The sequence below is a fragment of the Rhinichthys klamathensis genome, unplaced genomic scaffold (genome assembly GCF_029890125.1).
Source record: "Rhinichthys klamathensis goyatoka isolate OS25496 unplaced genomic scaffold, OSU_Roscu_1.1 h1tg000406l_1, whole genome shotgun sequence".
Taxonomy (NCBI): Eukaryota; Metazoa; Chordata; class Actinopteri; order Cypriniformes; family Leuciscidae; genus Rhinichthys; species Rhinichthys klamathensis.
The window spans coordinates 2,072,501-2,085,716 of NW_026606907.1; the positions used below are offsets into that span (position 1 = coordinate 2,072,501).

Consider the following 13,216-nt stretch of genomic DNA (forward strand, 5'->3'; position numbering starts at 1 on the left):
TATTTTATCTTATTTTTTATTCTAAACTGTTTTAATTATTCTTATTTCTTTTGATTATTTTAAGTTCGTCTATGTAAAGCACATTAAATTACCATTGTGTTTGAAATGTGCTATATAAATAACTTCTAAAATGGACCCGGTTTTCGATACCCAACTCCTCTCAACTCCATTTAATACATTTTACCGTGTTAAATCCATTCCATGGTTGTTACCCCCCAATCGGCATGGAAAATTGGCCTAGCTGTAAAGTAGTAAGAAACCGCAGGCAGAATGAAACTCCCCTGTACGTGTTGTGTCTCTTAAGTATGGCTGATGTGCATGTTTGTAGTCTAGGAGTTTCTGCAAAATGTGCTGTATTTGAGATCTGAATATCGAATGCCTTTAATGGTGGGCTTTTGGCAGGACTGGGTGTGTGTGCAGCTTTGAAGATGGTGGGGGTTTCTGATGGGTTCCAGTTGTTGATGTGAAAGGTCTGGAACTGTTTCAAACCCCTCCTCAAATTTTTCTAAGTATTTATCACACAGAATATCTACTGTGTTGCTTCAAGTCACTTTAGGAAAGCTTTTATAGACACACATGTAAGGTTCCCTCAGCACTTTAAATGGGGAAATTTATCTTATTTTAATCGTTTCACTGGGTAGCAAAGAACAATGATTTTTTTCCCATATATATATAATTATATACAGGTGAAACTCGAAACATTTGAATATCGTGCACAAGTTCATTTATTTCAGTAATTCAACTTAAAAGGTGAAACTAATATATTATATAGACTCATTACATGCAAAGTGAGATATTTCAAGCCTTCATTTGTTATAATTGTGATGATTATGGCTTACAGCTTATGAAAAAGTCAAAATTAGAATATTGTGAAAAGGTTTTAATAATCCATAATTATCAAAATTATAACAAATAAAGGCTTGAAATATCTCACTTTGCATGTAATGAGTCTATATAATAAGTTTCACCTTTTAAGTTGAATTACTGAAATACATGAACTTTTGCACGATATTCAAATTTTTCGAGTTTCACCTGTATATGTAATCAAAATCTGTTTAAATGGGGTAGCTGTCCAACTTTTTATCTTATTTACAGAAATATGTCCTACAGCATCTTGAACATACTTTTTTTTTCGTTATATAAGTATATAAACAATTTTTAACCCTAAAATCCTGACGTTGGGGAAAAGTTCCAATAAAGATTATACAATTTTAAAGATTATACAAGATTAAGTGCACAATAATGTATAAAAACTAGAGCTGGGCAACGATTAATCGCATCCAAAATAAAAGTTTGCTTACACATAATACATGTGTGTGTACTGTGTATAATTATTTTGTATATATAAACACACGTATGCATGTATATATTTAAGAAATATATGCATGTATATACATATATATACACAATTTTCTAAATATATACATGCGAATGTGTGTATTTATATACAAAATAATTATACACAGTACACACACATGTATATTATGTAAACAAACGTTTATTATTTTGGATGCAATTCATCGTTGCCCAGCACTCATAAAAGCTTGCATAGTTGTATCTTCTACATTTATTCTTTTTGACAGTAATATTTGTCCTAGAGCACTTACTCATTTGCGGTTTCCCATTAAACTTACACTATTTTCCATGTTCCCCTAGGATAAAGACAAAGGCTCGTCAAACAAGACTCCTAAATTGGACCGCAGCGATGGTGTGAAAGAGATGAAAGAGAAAGCTCCTAAGAGGAAGCTGCCCTTCACCGTCGGAGCCAATGGGGATCAGAAAGATTCTGACTCTGGTAAGGGGGCGGGGCCTGTTTGTTGCAAAGAATTATGGGTAACAGGAAGTGTGTGTCTGTGTGTGTGGGCTACTGTTGTTGTTTTTCTTCAGTACTGTGTGCTGGAATGACAGAAGTGCTGATTAAGAAGAAACCATTAGTCCAGTAATTGGAAATGTATTGGATATGAGATGCTGAGAAGGGTGAGATTTCATACTCTTTGTTTTTTGGGGATTTTTTTTGATGTAGTTCAGCCTGGAATCATAATACTATAGTATTTAATCTGATCCCAAATTTTTTTTAACATGATTGTAGGGTAAAATGATTTTTATTAGTTTAACTTTTCCATTCGTTCTATTGTGTGTTGTTTGACTTGTTTGGAAAGACAGTGTTTTGAATGTATTTTTGGGTTTTGTGGTGCTTTGAGTCTCTCAGCAAGCCGTTGGCAGAGCACCCCCTCCCCCCCTTTGAGACGTGGCTGTGAGGCGTGAAACCTTGCCCATTTTCTCTCTCATCAGACAATGCCTGAAGTGCTCATTGTAATGCTAATAGGGGGTGTAGTCACGTCCGTTCTTTGATTGGCCTGTCTCAATGTTTCTCTCTCTTTCTCTGACCGTTTCCAACACTTATTTAGCCGTAAACGCTGGAGTGTGGCTTTTGCATTTGTTTCATCTATTAATACCCCCTTGCATATCCCATCAGAGATTCAAATCCGCACTTTTAGGCCATGCGATAGCGGCTACAACCTCTGTGATTTATTTATTTGTGCGTGCATGTTTTTATGCTGCATCATTGTCTGTTCCTGATGGAATACGTCCAGCTCTTGGCTTTGTTCCTCATGCACATTCACCGGGGCTTTCTGATGTAGTCGAGCTGGTCTCTCCATGGTCTCCTCCCCCAGTTGGAAGGTTTCCAGTACAGGACTAGTTAGACCTTTGTTCTGTTACCGCAATGAGCTCATGCTTACACCCCTTCGGCTGCTTCTGAAAGTTGGACGCACATTTAACGTTTTAATGGGTGCTTTTTAATTATGAAGCGTTGCTACGAAAGCCATTATCAACTCAGTCCTGGCCTGGATGAAATGGAAAGGAAGATGTTGTGTGAGCTAGAGTTGGTTCCTGAAAGAAAACAAACCTAAGAATAGCATGAGAACAGCTGATATGGGAAGGAAATTGGATGCACTGATTTTTAAAAATGTTGTCACTAATAATTTACTATGATTAATTACTGATATGATTATAAATCTATACTGTTTTTGGAAAAAAAACAAGCTCGATGTTTAATTTGCACTGTGAAATCTTAAAAATAAACATTTTAATGGTTTATAACAGTTATAATTTAAAAACATTGCATTGAGTTAAGATACGCTGTTGATATGGGAAGGAAATTGGATTCACTGATTTTGAAATTTTGGGCATTTCTTAAAGGAATAGTTCACTTAAAAACTAAAGTGCTGGCATCATTTAGCCTACTCGCCCTAAAGTTGTTACAGAGTTTCTTTCTTTGTTCTGCTGAACACAACGGAAGATATTTTGAAGAATGTCGTCGGTATTCAAACAGTTTGGACCCCATTCACTTCCATGGTATTTCTTTTCCTACTATGGAAGTCAATGCGGTTCATCAACCTCATAATCTTATGCCAAAATATCTTCCTTTGTGTTCAGCAGAAGAAACTCATACAGGTTTGAAACAACTTTAGGGCGAGTAGGCTAAATGATGACAGCATTTTAGTTTTTAAGTGAACTAATTATTTAATATGATTGAAAACTGATATTATGATTATAAATCTATACTGTTTTTGTAGTTTATAAAACAGCCAAACTCAGTGCTTAATTTGCACTGTGTAAACTTAAATATAAAATAAACATGTTAATGGTTTTCAGGGTTCGTACAAAGTGCTTAAAGTACTTAAATTTGACATTTTGGAATTTAATTTAGCTCTTGAAAATAGTGATATTTATGAAAAGGTACTTGACAAGTGCATGCGTCATTTTTGAAAGACGATGTGAAATTAGTGTTTAATTTTATTGATAAAACAACCTTTTCAAACAAAATCAGCGGTGCAACCCGTCTGATATTGATATAGAGCCATTTCACATGGCTATAAGCGTGATATTACTCATATAAATATCCAAGTATATGATACATCTTTCATTCTTCAGGTCAATCATATATTCATGGGAGAAACTATCAGTTTGAATAAGGAATAAGCAATATCTTTGTCGTAGTATCCAAGTTAACACAGTCATTGCTTGTGCTGCACTTTATTTGTACCATTTTGTTTTATTAAGTTTATTTGTATTGATCTGTTTACCTTTTTCAGAATTTGAACGATAATAAAGATATTGTTGGATAAGTGAGATCTCTGATTGTAGTCCTTGAAAACCAAAAAAGTTTCATTTGTGTTATCAGTGTTATAAACCCAGGGTTCGTACAGACAGTTTTTTTTTTTAAACATGGCGTAGAGAAAAGATACACTGTTTGTAGGGCTAGTAAATAGTTATGGTGCGACCGAGATCATTATTGTATTGAAGTCAAGGTAACACAGCCAAAGCTTCCCTCTTGTCACCCTTTCTGTCCTCCATTTTCTGGACGATTCCATTTGAAATACATAATTTATCCAGCTGATATTTTTACATCTCCCTCTCTCCGTCTCTCTCACGGGCTCTCGGTGTGTGTTCTGCATTGAGGGAGACCGTGCAACCGTCTCTGCCACTTATCCATAGAGCTGGAGAAACCCACAAGGCCCAAAAGCACTCAGAATACTTCTCTCCATCTCGGTCTTCTTGCCTCCATCTTCTTGTGTTTGCTCGTTACCTCTCCTGCGCTTTCTCAGGACGCAGACATCTTTGCTGCATTATGTATTAGAGGCAGATCTTGGCATGGAAGTCGAATGCAGTGCATCGGCACGATGCATTTAGCTTGCAAATAACGATGCATTTCCAGGCTAATGAGATGCTTTATGTGGGGATTTGCACTAGGGCTGGGTATCGATTCTGATTCGATTTCGATTCGACTCAATGAATATAGATTTAATACAAATCCTATATTTATAAAAAAAAGAACAGCGGACATGAGTTTACAAGTGGTTAGTTAATAAAAAGAAATTAAGAGCCATAAACCTGTATATTAAACTCTTTTTTGCTGCATTATGTATTAGACGCAGAACTCGGCATGGAAGTCGAATGCAGTGCATTTAGCTGGCAAATAACAATACATTTCGAAAGGGATATTACAGAGGCCGAATGGCTTATGAGCTGCTTTTTTTGGGATATGCACGGCATGATTTGATATCTTTGGGCAGACGGTGGACGCGAGCATGTTGTGGATATAAGGGTGAAGGGAGTGGGTTGGCTGATAAGAGACAGTAATATTTGCTGCCCACGCCTTGCTTACGCTGGCAGGCATGAGCGCTGGTACGCTTGCACACACTATTGGTCTCTGGCTAACATGCACACACACACACACACTCGCATTTAAACCGAGAAGAGATTCGCTGCTGTCTAGCAGATCGGACCAGTGATATTTTCTGGCCTTCATATGGCCAAGCCATTGAGCGTTACTCATATTCCTGCAGGGAGGAATGTTTTTTATAGTATTTCATTTCATGTCATGCAGAGCTCTTATGAATTATTCACCTGTCAAGTCAAGTCACCTTTATTTATATAGCGCTTTTAACAATATAGATAATAGGAAATTACAGTAACCGAGATTGTTTGGGCTTTACAGCAGCTCTTGAATAAAGTTATTGTCCAGCTAAAGTACATTTTTGATTGATTCACTTCCGTTGCAAAGATCATTACCGCTGAAACGACACAGTTTTAACCAAAAACAGAAAACGTATTATGCGTTCTGGCCGTTCATTTGCACAACAGTGTTTGGTGCTCGAGAACGCAAACTTTGAAATGGGTTCCAAGATGCAAGTTTTGAAAATGTTTGAAATCTCCATGCAAACTTAGAAAACGTGATTTTGTGAAAACACTGACGGCGTGCACATGCATATTACGTGTTTAGTCTATAGATATGCACGTTTGAATATGTGTGTGCGCAGGCGCGTCTTTCTTTACAAGTTGACATCGCCATCGCCATTTTTTGTCATTTATGCGGATCCATGCGCGGAAATCACTATATATACGGGGAAATCATATATATCAGATAAGCCTGTGCCTGAATTGTGTCCACGTCTGTTTTGCCTGAGTTTGATAACCACGTCTCCTAGGTTTCTGAAGAGGTGAAGCTTGCGTTCACACGGTCTCTGTGCTTGAGAAGCTCAGATAAAGAAGTCTAATACATTAACAATCCCTGAGCAAAAGCCTCAAGTTTTAACCCGCTTGTTTCTGCCTTTTCTCACGGCCGCGGAAGCATGTTAGCGTGCTTGTGTTTTGCTACGCACTTCATTTCACCAAGCGTTGTTTGTTTTCTTCTTATTCATTTAAATACAGATAATTGATTTACAAAACATTGATTGAAATTAAGGTACAAATTATACAAAAACGAAAAAACTTCAAACAAACTTATGCGCACTACCATGCTTCCGCAGCCTTGAGAGAAGGCCGAAACAAATCGCCCCAGACCCACTGCACATCTCATTCAATCCATTTCCACGTATCCCATTTTCTTTCTTAATTAACAGATTCAATTCAAACAAAACAAACCAATAATATCTCAAAATTGTAACAAAAATATGAAACCAAATAATAAAAACAAAACCCTCCCCCATAATGTCCTTTCATCTGCTGTGCATATTGACACAACATCCTGCGGGCACTTCCTGTCTCTTCTGCCTTCATTTCCTGTTTCCACTGGGCAGAGAGTTCTGCCGTACGGGTTTGGTGATTGACAGTGGAGCCATTGTGTACAGTTGGGTTCCTACTAAGGCAAGCATCACTGTTAATATTGCTGTTTTGCACAAACCCTTAACCATAAGTTTTTACAATTTTCAGTGCATAACTCGTTTTGCACGATTTGAATATCTCATGCGACACAGCGTTAGAGAGGTGTGGTTTTACTTTTACTTTTCTGACCAATTTGAGTGAGCTCATTTGATTTGCTAGTATTAGCCTAACCCACCCAGAAAATGCAATGCTTAATGTTTGATTTATATTTACACATTTACCATTGAAAATTTACCTTGTTTGTTGTGCTGTCGTCCCTGTAACGCTCAGTCCCTGACCTAGATTTCCTTCAGTCTCAGAGGACACACACCACATTATACCAAGAAATGCTTGTAGCAGGTTTGCATTTGCTCAATATAGTCAATCAAACTGAGAACTGATCACTATGAACTGCTGGCAATGGCCTGAACCATCTCAGATTAGCTCATTTTGGTCTGTTTGTCATCTTCAGTTGTACAGTTTTGATCAAAAAACGAGTTTGATCAAAGACATTAGACCTCATGCCTAACCAGCTCTTCTGGTTTGGGTTGTTTTTGAAAAACTAGTTATACCACCACCATAACTATAAGGTTATATAAATAGGTTAAGCAACGTTAAATTGAAAGTGTCATGTTTCATTTGAACTTTTCCTTTTTACAGGGCCTGAATTTCACAAAACGTTCCTGCAAGGTCCACGATAATAATGCGAGAAATTCCCACAAGCATTCATTCATTGTAGCCATGTGGATTGAATGAGTACATTAAGCCACACAGATAAACAGATCAAATCAATAACCTTAATCTTAATAATATTTCTGTCAGACTGCAATTTCGCAAACAGTGAACGTAATACGATTACTTATTTTTAAATGATTTATTTCTAATTTATTAGATATTAATTCAAATAAATATATATCGGCTTTTTATCTGCCAATCTGCTCTCAAAGATATCGGCATCGGCCATCAAAAAACAATATCGGTCGACCACTAATATGAAGCTTTAGCGCGTGTTTAGAATGAATGTTTACAGGAAAGTCAGCCGTTAAATGTTTATTTATTTATTTTTTATGCTAGAGGGTTATTTGCTATGAAGTCAAATTTTTTAAAAGGCCTCAACCACTTACCGATATTCATAATTTTCCACAATATAAATATGATTAAGCACATAACTAAATAGATTTCATAAAATAAAAAAAAAGAAATGCACAAATAAATGCACAAACTATTAAAAAAATCTTAAATTCTCCCTATAGCTATTTCAATAATATGAAATGTTTAAGTACTCTTATTCGTAGCTGAAGGTCGGGCGTAAGAGATATGAGGGTATATACTCACTCACTGTGAGAGAGTATACATTTATTAGAGATTATATACGGTTTATTCCACTAGGCTATATATCTGCAGTGCAATTGGGAAAACAACACCAAGCTAAAATTAGTCTGCGCTGCGATGCAATTATTGTAGATGTCGTTGTTTATAGTTGTCAAGTTATCCTAATAATTGCTTCATTCAACTGTGCATATACCCACTGTTCGACAATAGCTTTCAATGTGCTCATTTTAGACGTATTATAATTCCCATTTTGTCTTTTTAACTTGAGGCTTGCACTGATGTTAGACTTATTCATTAATGCATCTTATATTTTTTTATTTCAGGTTTTCCCTTTTTGAACGGCTTCTACATTATTAAAAAATAGACAATGTGCAAAACATTCTGCAGCCACAAATTCACATTTTGCATGACAAATGGGGACGGAAAGCTTTTGTGATACTGTACCAGTGTCATTACCTCAGTCGAGTCTATTTTAGAAGACTAAAAGTGCAAGCACTGTGTTTTTCTGTTCCCTTCATCCACCCGTTATATACATGTTTAGACTGCTTCTGCTCTTCGAGGGTTGAATCACAGGAATGTGACTTAAAAAGAAAGTGTGTGTGTAAGAGGTTGGGCTACATTGCATGTAAGTGTTTACAGGTGTTAGCGAATATTCATCAACTCCAGACATGAAGAATAATTTCTGGAAAGATCTGTGTCTGGCTTCCTTTCCCTATAATATATGCTTGTGGCCTCGAGCAAATCACTATGTTGAGAACAAGCTGGCTTGTGTATCTTCCATAGATTATGCAAGAGCAGAAATCTAGATGACAGGATTGTTGTACCTCATTGGGTTTTTATTGGTGTTAATGGCACATGAATGCTTGTGTGACATTTGGGCATGTTTGCACAGTTTGAGGTCATACAGTGGAAACTGGCAAACGGGAAGATGCCTCTCCTACTGTAAGTCGATAGCACGGGTGAGACTTGTGTAATGAACTGGACGACTGCATTGTGAGGCAGATATGTTGACACTGACATACTGAGAATAATTGATGGGCATTTCTGTGAAGAGCAGCTGCTTTTGTCCAAAGGTAGCGGTGACCTTGCCTCAGCCACATTGAAATGCGAACACCAGCCATTTTGTAATCGGTGACAGGCTGCCAAGTCATAGCCTTAAAGAAACACACACACACATGCTAGACTGCCATCAGCAGCTGGGAATTCACCCAAGGTTTCACTTGACCTTCAGGCTACTAAGGATGGCATAGACGGGAATGCACTTAATGCATATTAACTTGTGCTAGCTTACTTCAGGGTTTGTACAAGGTGCTTAAAGGAGTAGCGATGGAGCGGCGTTTACAGAGCCGTACATCAATGACAAGCTGCGCATAATAAATAATCACAGCTAGGGATGTCCCGATCCGATACTCAGGATCGGTATCGCTCCGATACTGCCATTTTTGCGGGATCGGGTATCGATCTGACATCGATCAGACGAGGCCGATTCAAATCCGATATTGTGGGTATACTATTATGTGTTATTGTTAAGCCCCACAAAATGCACAAAAACATTCTAAAGTACCATAACGTTTTCGTGCACTCTATTATAAGTGTTCTGAAGCTATTATGTGAGATATAAATTAATATTTAAGTAATTAAATTCAAGATCACGTAAATTTTTCCCTCTCGCGGCTGTCAGTCATTCTCCATTCAGCATTCAAACAGCGCGTCGCGTTCGGTTGCAGTCAATGATGAAACTATCTTCAAGATGATTCAATGTTAATACTATTATACTTGATCTGTAAGATAAAGGTCTATGTTTTCGCATAAAACAACTTTATCTTGCTGGACTTTATTGCTGTAACTCAATCGTGTTACTCTCTACCGGGTGTCGGACGCTGTCAGTTTGATCACAACACTAGAGTCAGAGCACTATAATTGTTCTTCACGCGCACAGTAACTGAAATTTAAAACTGTTAAAAGAAAAGGCTCAATAAACGATTGCATAAATAGATACTGTATAATACACTGTCCATCAATATGTATCTCCGTTGTGCTTTGAACTTTTCAAAGCGGACTCGACGCGCTGCGTGCTGGAACTCCACGTGGCTTCAAGCGCATCATTCTCCGCTCGGGATGCGCATAAGCGCTTTGTGCCGCACTGTATTGGAGCCTTTCATATCATAATGCATTGACGCAATTAAAGCTTATTAACATTAATAATTATTAATGTTGCTGCCTCATTAAATAGCTGTGCAATACACTTAAAACATGTCTCAATTTTATAGCAGATTTAGCTATATCTAAAATAATTATCTTTTTCATTTTTGTTATCTTGTTTTTCATGAATGTATTTTACAACAATAAAAAGAGCAATGTGTATTATCCACTAATCTAGTTTATAATAGCATTTTTGTCATAGATTATGATCATATATTTTGGGGATTTGTTGTTTATCTTTATAATGAAGCAAGTAGATTGTGTTTAACACACACAAGAGTGATAATCAGTTTAACACACAGTTATAGAAATTCTAATTGATTTAAAAAAACAAAAACTGTACTGGTATTTACAATGTAGAATGCTGCTGTTTAAATTGTTTTAACTTTAAACCTGTTGGTAGCTAGCTAGCTTTAAGTACTGAAGTACCTGTATTTTCTTTCATTTATATATTTCTTTATTTTTTTGTAGTGTTTGAATAAAGGGTGGCAATCTTTCATAATCAACTGTTGTTGTGGACTATATAGGAGGTATATTTTAGGTGGCTAATTGAGAAAATTGCTATATTTTTTATTAGTTTAAGAATAAAATAAAAATATCGGATTAATATCGGTATCGGCAAAAGCCAAAGCTGCGGCATCGGTATCGGTATCGGAAGTGAAAAAGTGGTATCGGGACATCCCTAATCACAGCCTTTGCGATTTCAAAATCACGATAAGCCAAATCGCTTTAAGTGCGATTACATGTAAATTGCAATTAATCGTGCAGCCCTACTATGAGGGTCACAAAACCAAATGATTGAGGCTGGTTTGAGAGCAACAGGTCTGGGGGGGAAAAAGTTCCTGGGACAAATTGTTTTGGGTAATTTGGGTGGAGACGTGGCTTATGAGGCTGGTTTGAGTGTTAACATGCCCCTGTTTTCTCCTCAACAGGAAAGCAAGGTATAAGGAAAGCGATATCTTTGTCATAGTATTCTCTCAATGGTTAATGTTGCCACAGTCATTGCATACTTTGCATGCGCTGCACTTTAATTTATGCCATTTTTGTTTTATTAGTATATTTTTATTTATCGTTTTACCTTTTTTTAGAATTTGAAAGATAGCAAAGATATTGTTTTATTTGAAGTGACATCTTTGATTGTAGTCCTTGAAAAACAACAAAAAAGTAGTGCTTGAAGTCCTGGAATTTCACTTTAAGCACACTCCCACGGGTCCTCGAAAGTTTGTGAATCTGAAAAAAAAATAATAATAATTCAAGGCCCTGGAAAGTTTTTGAAAATAAACACGCATAGAAACAGGTCCTTGAAAGTGCTTGAATTTATTTTGTGCAAGAAGTTTTCTGAAAAAATTTCCATATTATTCCCTTCTGTCGGCTAATGTGTTATTTCGCCAGCACTTCGTGGCCTATGCGCACTAACTAGTTAGTTACGCGCATTTACGCGTTACGTTGAGCGTTTCCCGCGTGAGGTACTTTGTGTTGTACGATGGCATGACGTTCACGCGCGCACGAAGCCGGTACCTCAACGCTTGTTGTCCGACACAACCAATGTGTTCCCACATTAAGTCCTTGAATTTGAGGGTATTGGACTTTGAAAGTCCTTGAATTTGAAGTTAACCAAGGTGTGGGAACCCGTCAACTGGTGTTGTGTTAAGTTGTGCTATAGAAATAAAATGACATATTGTTTTGATAAGTGAGATCTCTGATTGTAGTCCAAAAAAAGTAGCGCTTAGAATTTAATTTTACAGGATCTGTACGAACCCTGTCACCAAGGCTGCGTTCACACTGCAGGGGCTTAATGGTCAATTCCGAATTTTTGGAAAAAATTTGATTTTTTTGCAAGGCCGTTCACATTTCCAATTAAATGTGACCTTTTGTGATCTCCTGTGTGAACGTGAAATGACCCAGAAGTGACCCGAATGCGCAGAAGAGTACTCAACGGTCAACGACGTCACTTGCGGAAGTAGCTAAACATGGATGTCAACAGTGGAGCTCGTTTAGCAATATTAAAGTTATTTTCCCAACAGAGCCAGCACAATTACAATCTTCTCATTCCCGCCTACTTCAACGCAGAATTATGACGTTTGTCGCGTATCAATGACGTGCGGGTCGGATACATGTGACCTGGCCGTTCAGATTGAAGTCGCATTTCAAAAGATCGGATACATATCGGATTTGGACCACATACCCAAGTGGCCTGGGTCGCATTTGAAAAGATCGGATCTGTGTCGTTCAGACTGTCATGAAAAGATCAGATACAGGTCGCATAGGGGCAAACAAATCGGAATTGGGTCGTTTCAGCGTAGCCTTAGGCCACGTTCACACCGCAAGTCCTAATGCTCAATTCTGATTTTTTGCTCAGATCCGATTTTTTGATTGGCTGTTCACATTACCTTTTAAAATGTGACCTATATCTGATTGCAGTGTGAACTGTTTGAGGTTTCAAACTAACCGGCATGCGCAAAAGAACAATAACAATGACATCAGACGCAGCACGCGGTTGCACTAAAGTTCGGGAGGTTATGGAGGAAGTAAGCATATTCGCATTTATTTCATAATGTTTGTGTAATGGAAACTTTTGCGGGTTAATGGTTGCAAATTCACTACAGAGATCTGTGTGGATGCGTAGACGAAGCCAGGAGTGGTGGGAATATGACGTGAATAGTTTCACTGAGACGCTGTTCTCCTGTGTCCCCGTTCTTCCATTTCGTGTGCAATTTTTTCAAAAACGGAGCGGTTACGGTAGGTCCTTCTAGCTTGAATTGAAGTATCTCCCCATATACTTAGATCTAACACCTCACTCTCATTGACTCGCTTCATCGCTGTTCTCCATATCTAGTCAAGTTTTTAATGTTAGGCTACTGTCTGTGTCTGTTGTGTCTAGGGCTTCGCCGGCGCATAATTGTGACAAATGTCGACGTAGATTGACGTAAAAGTCGCATCAAATCCGCCTTGATTGTTCACACTGCGGCCGCATTGAAAAAAATCAGATCTGGGTCTGATTACGGACCACATATGTATGTGGTCTAAATCTGAT

At 37.6% G+C, this 13,216-nt stretch overlaps 1 protein-coding gene across 1 annotated transcript in view; it reads left to right on the forward strand.

The window, feature by feature from the left end:
* ankrd11 (ankyrin repeat domain 11) overlaps positions 1-13,216 on the forward strand; it is a 178,526-nt gene that overhangs the window by 145,308 nt on the left and 20,002 nt on the right. The window contains exon 4 of the mRNA XM_056234790.1: positions 1,657-1,795. Coding sequence (XP_056090765.1) covers positions 1,657-1,795 — 139 coding nt within the window. The remainder of the gene's footprint in view (positions 1-1,656; positions 1,796-13,216) is intronic.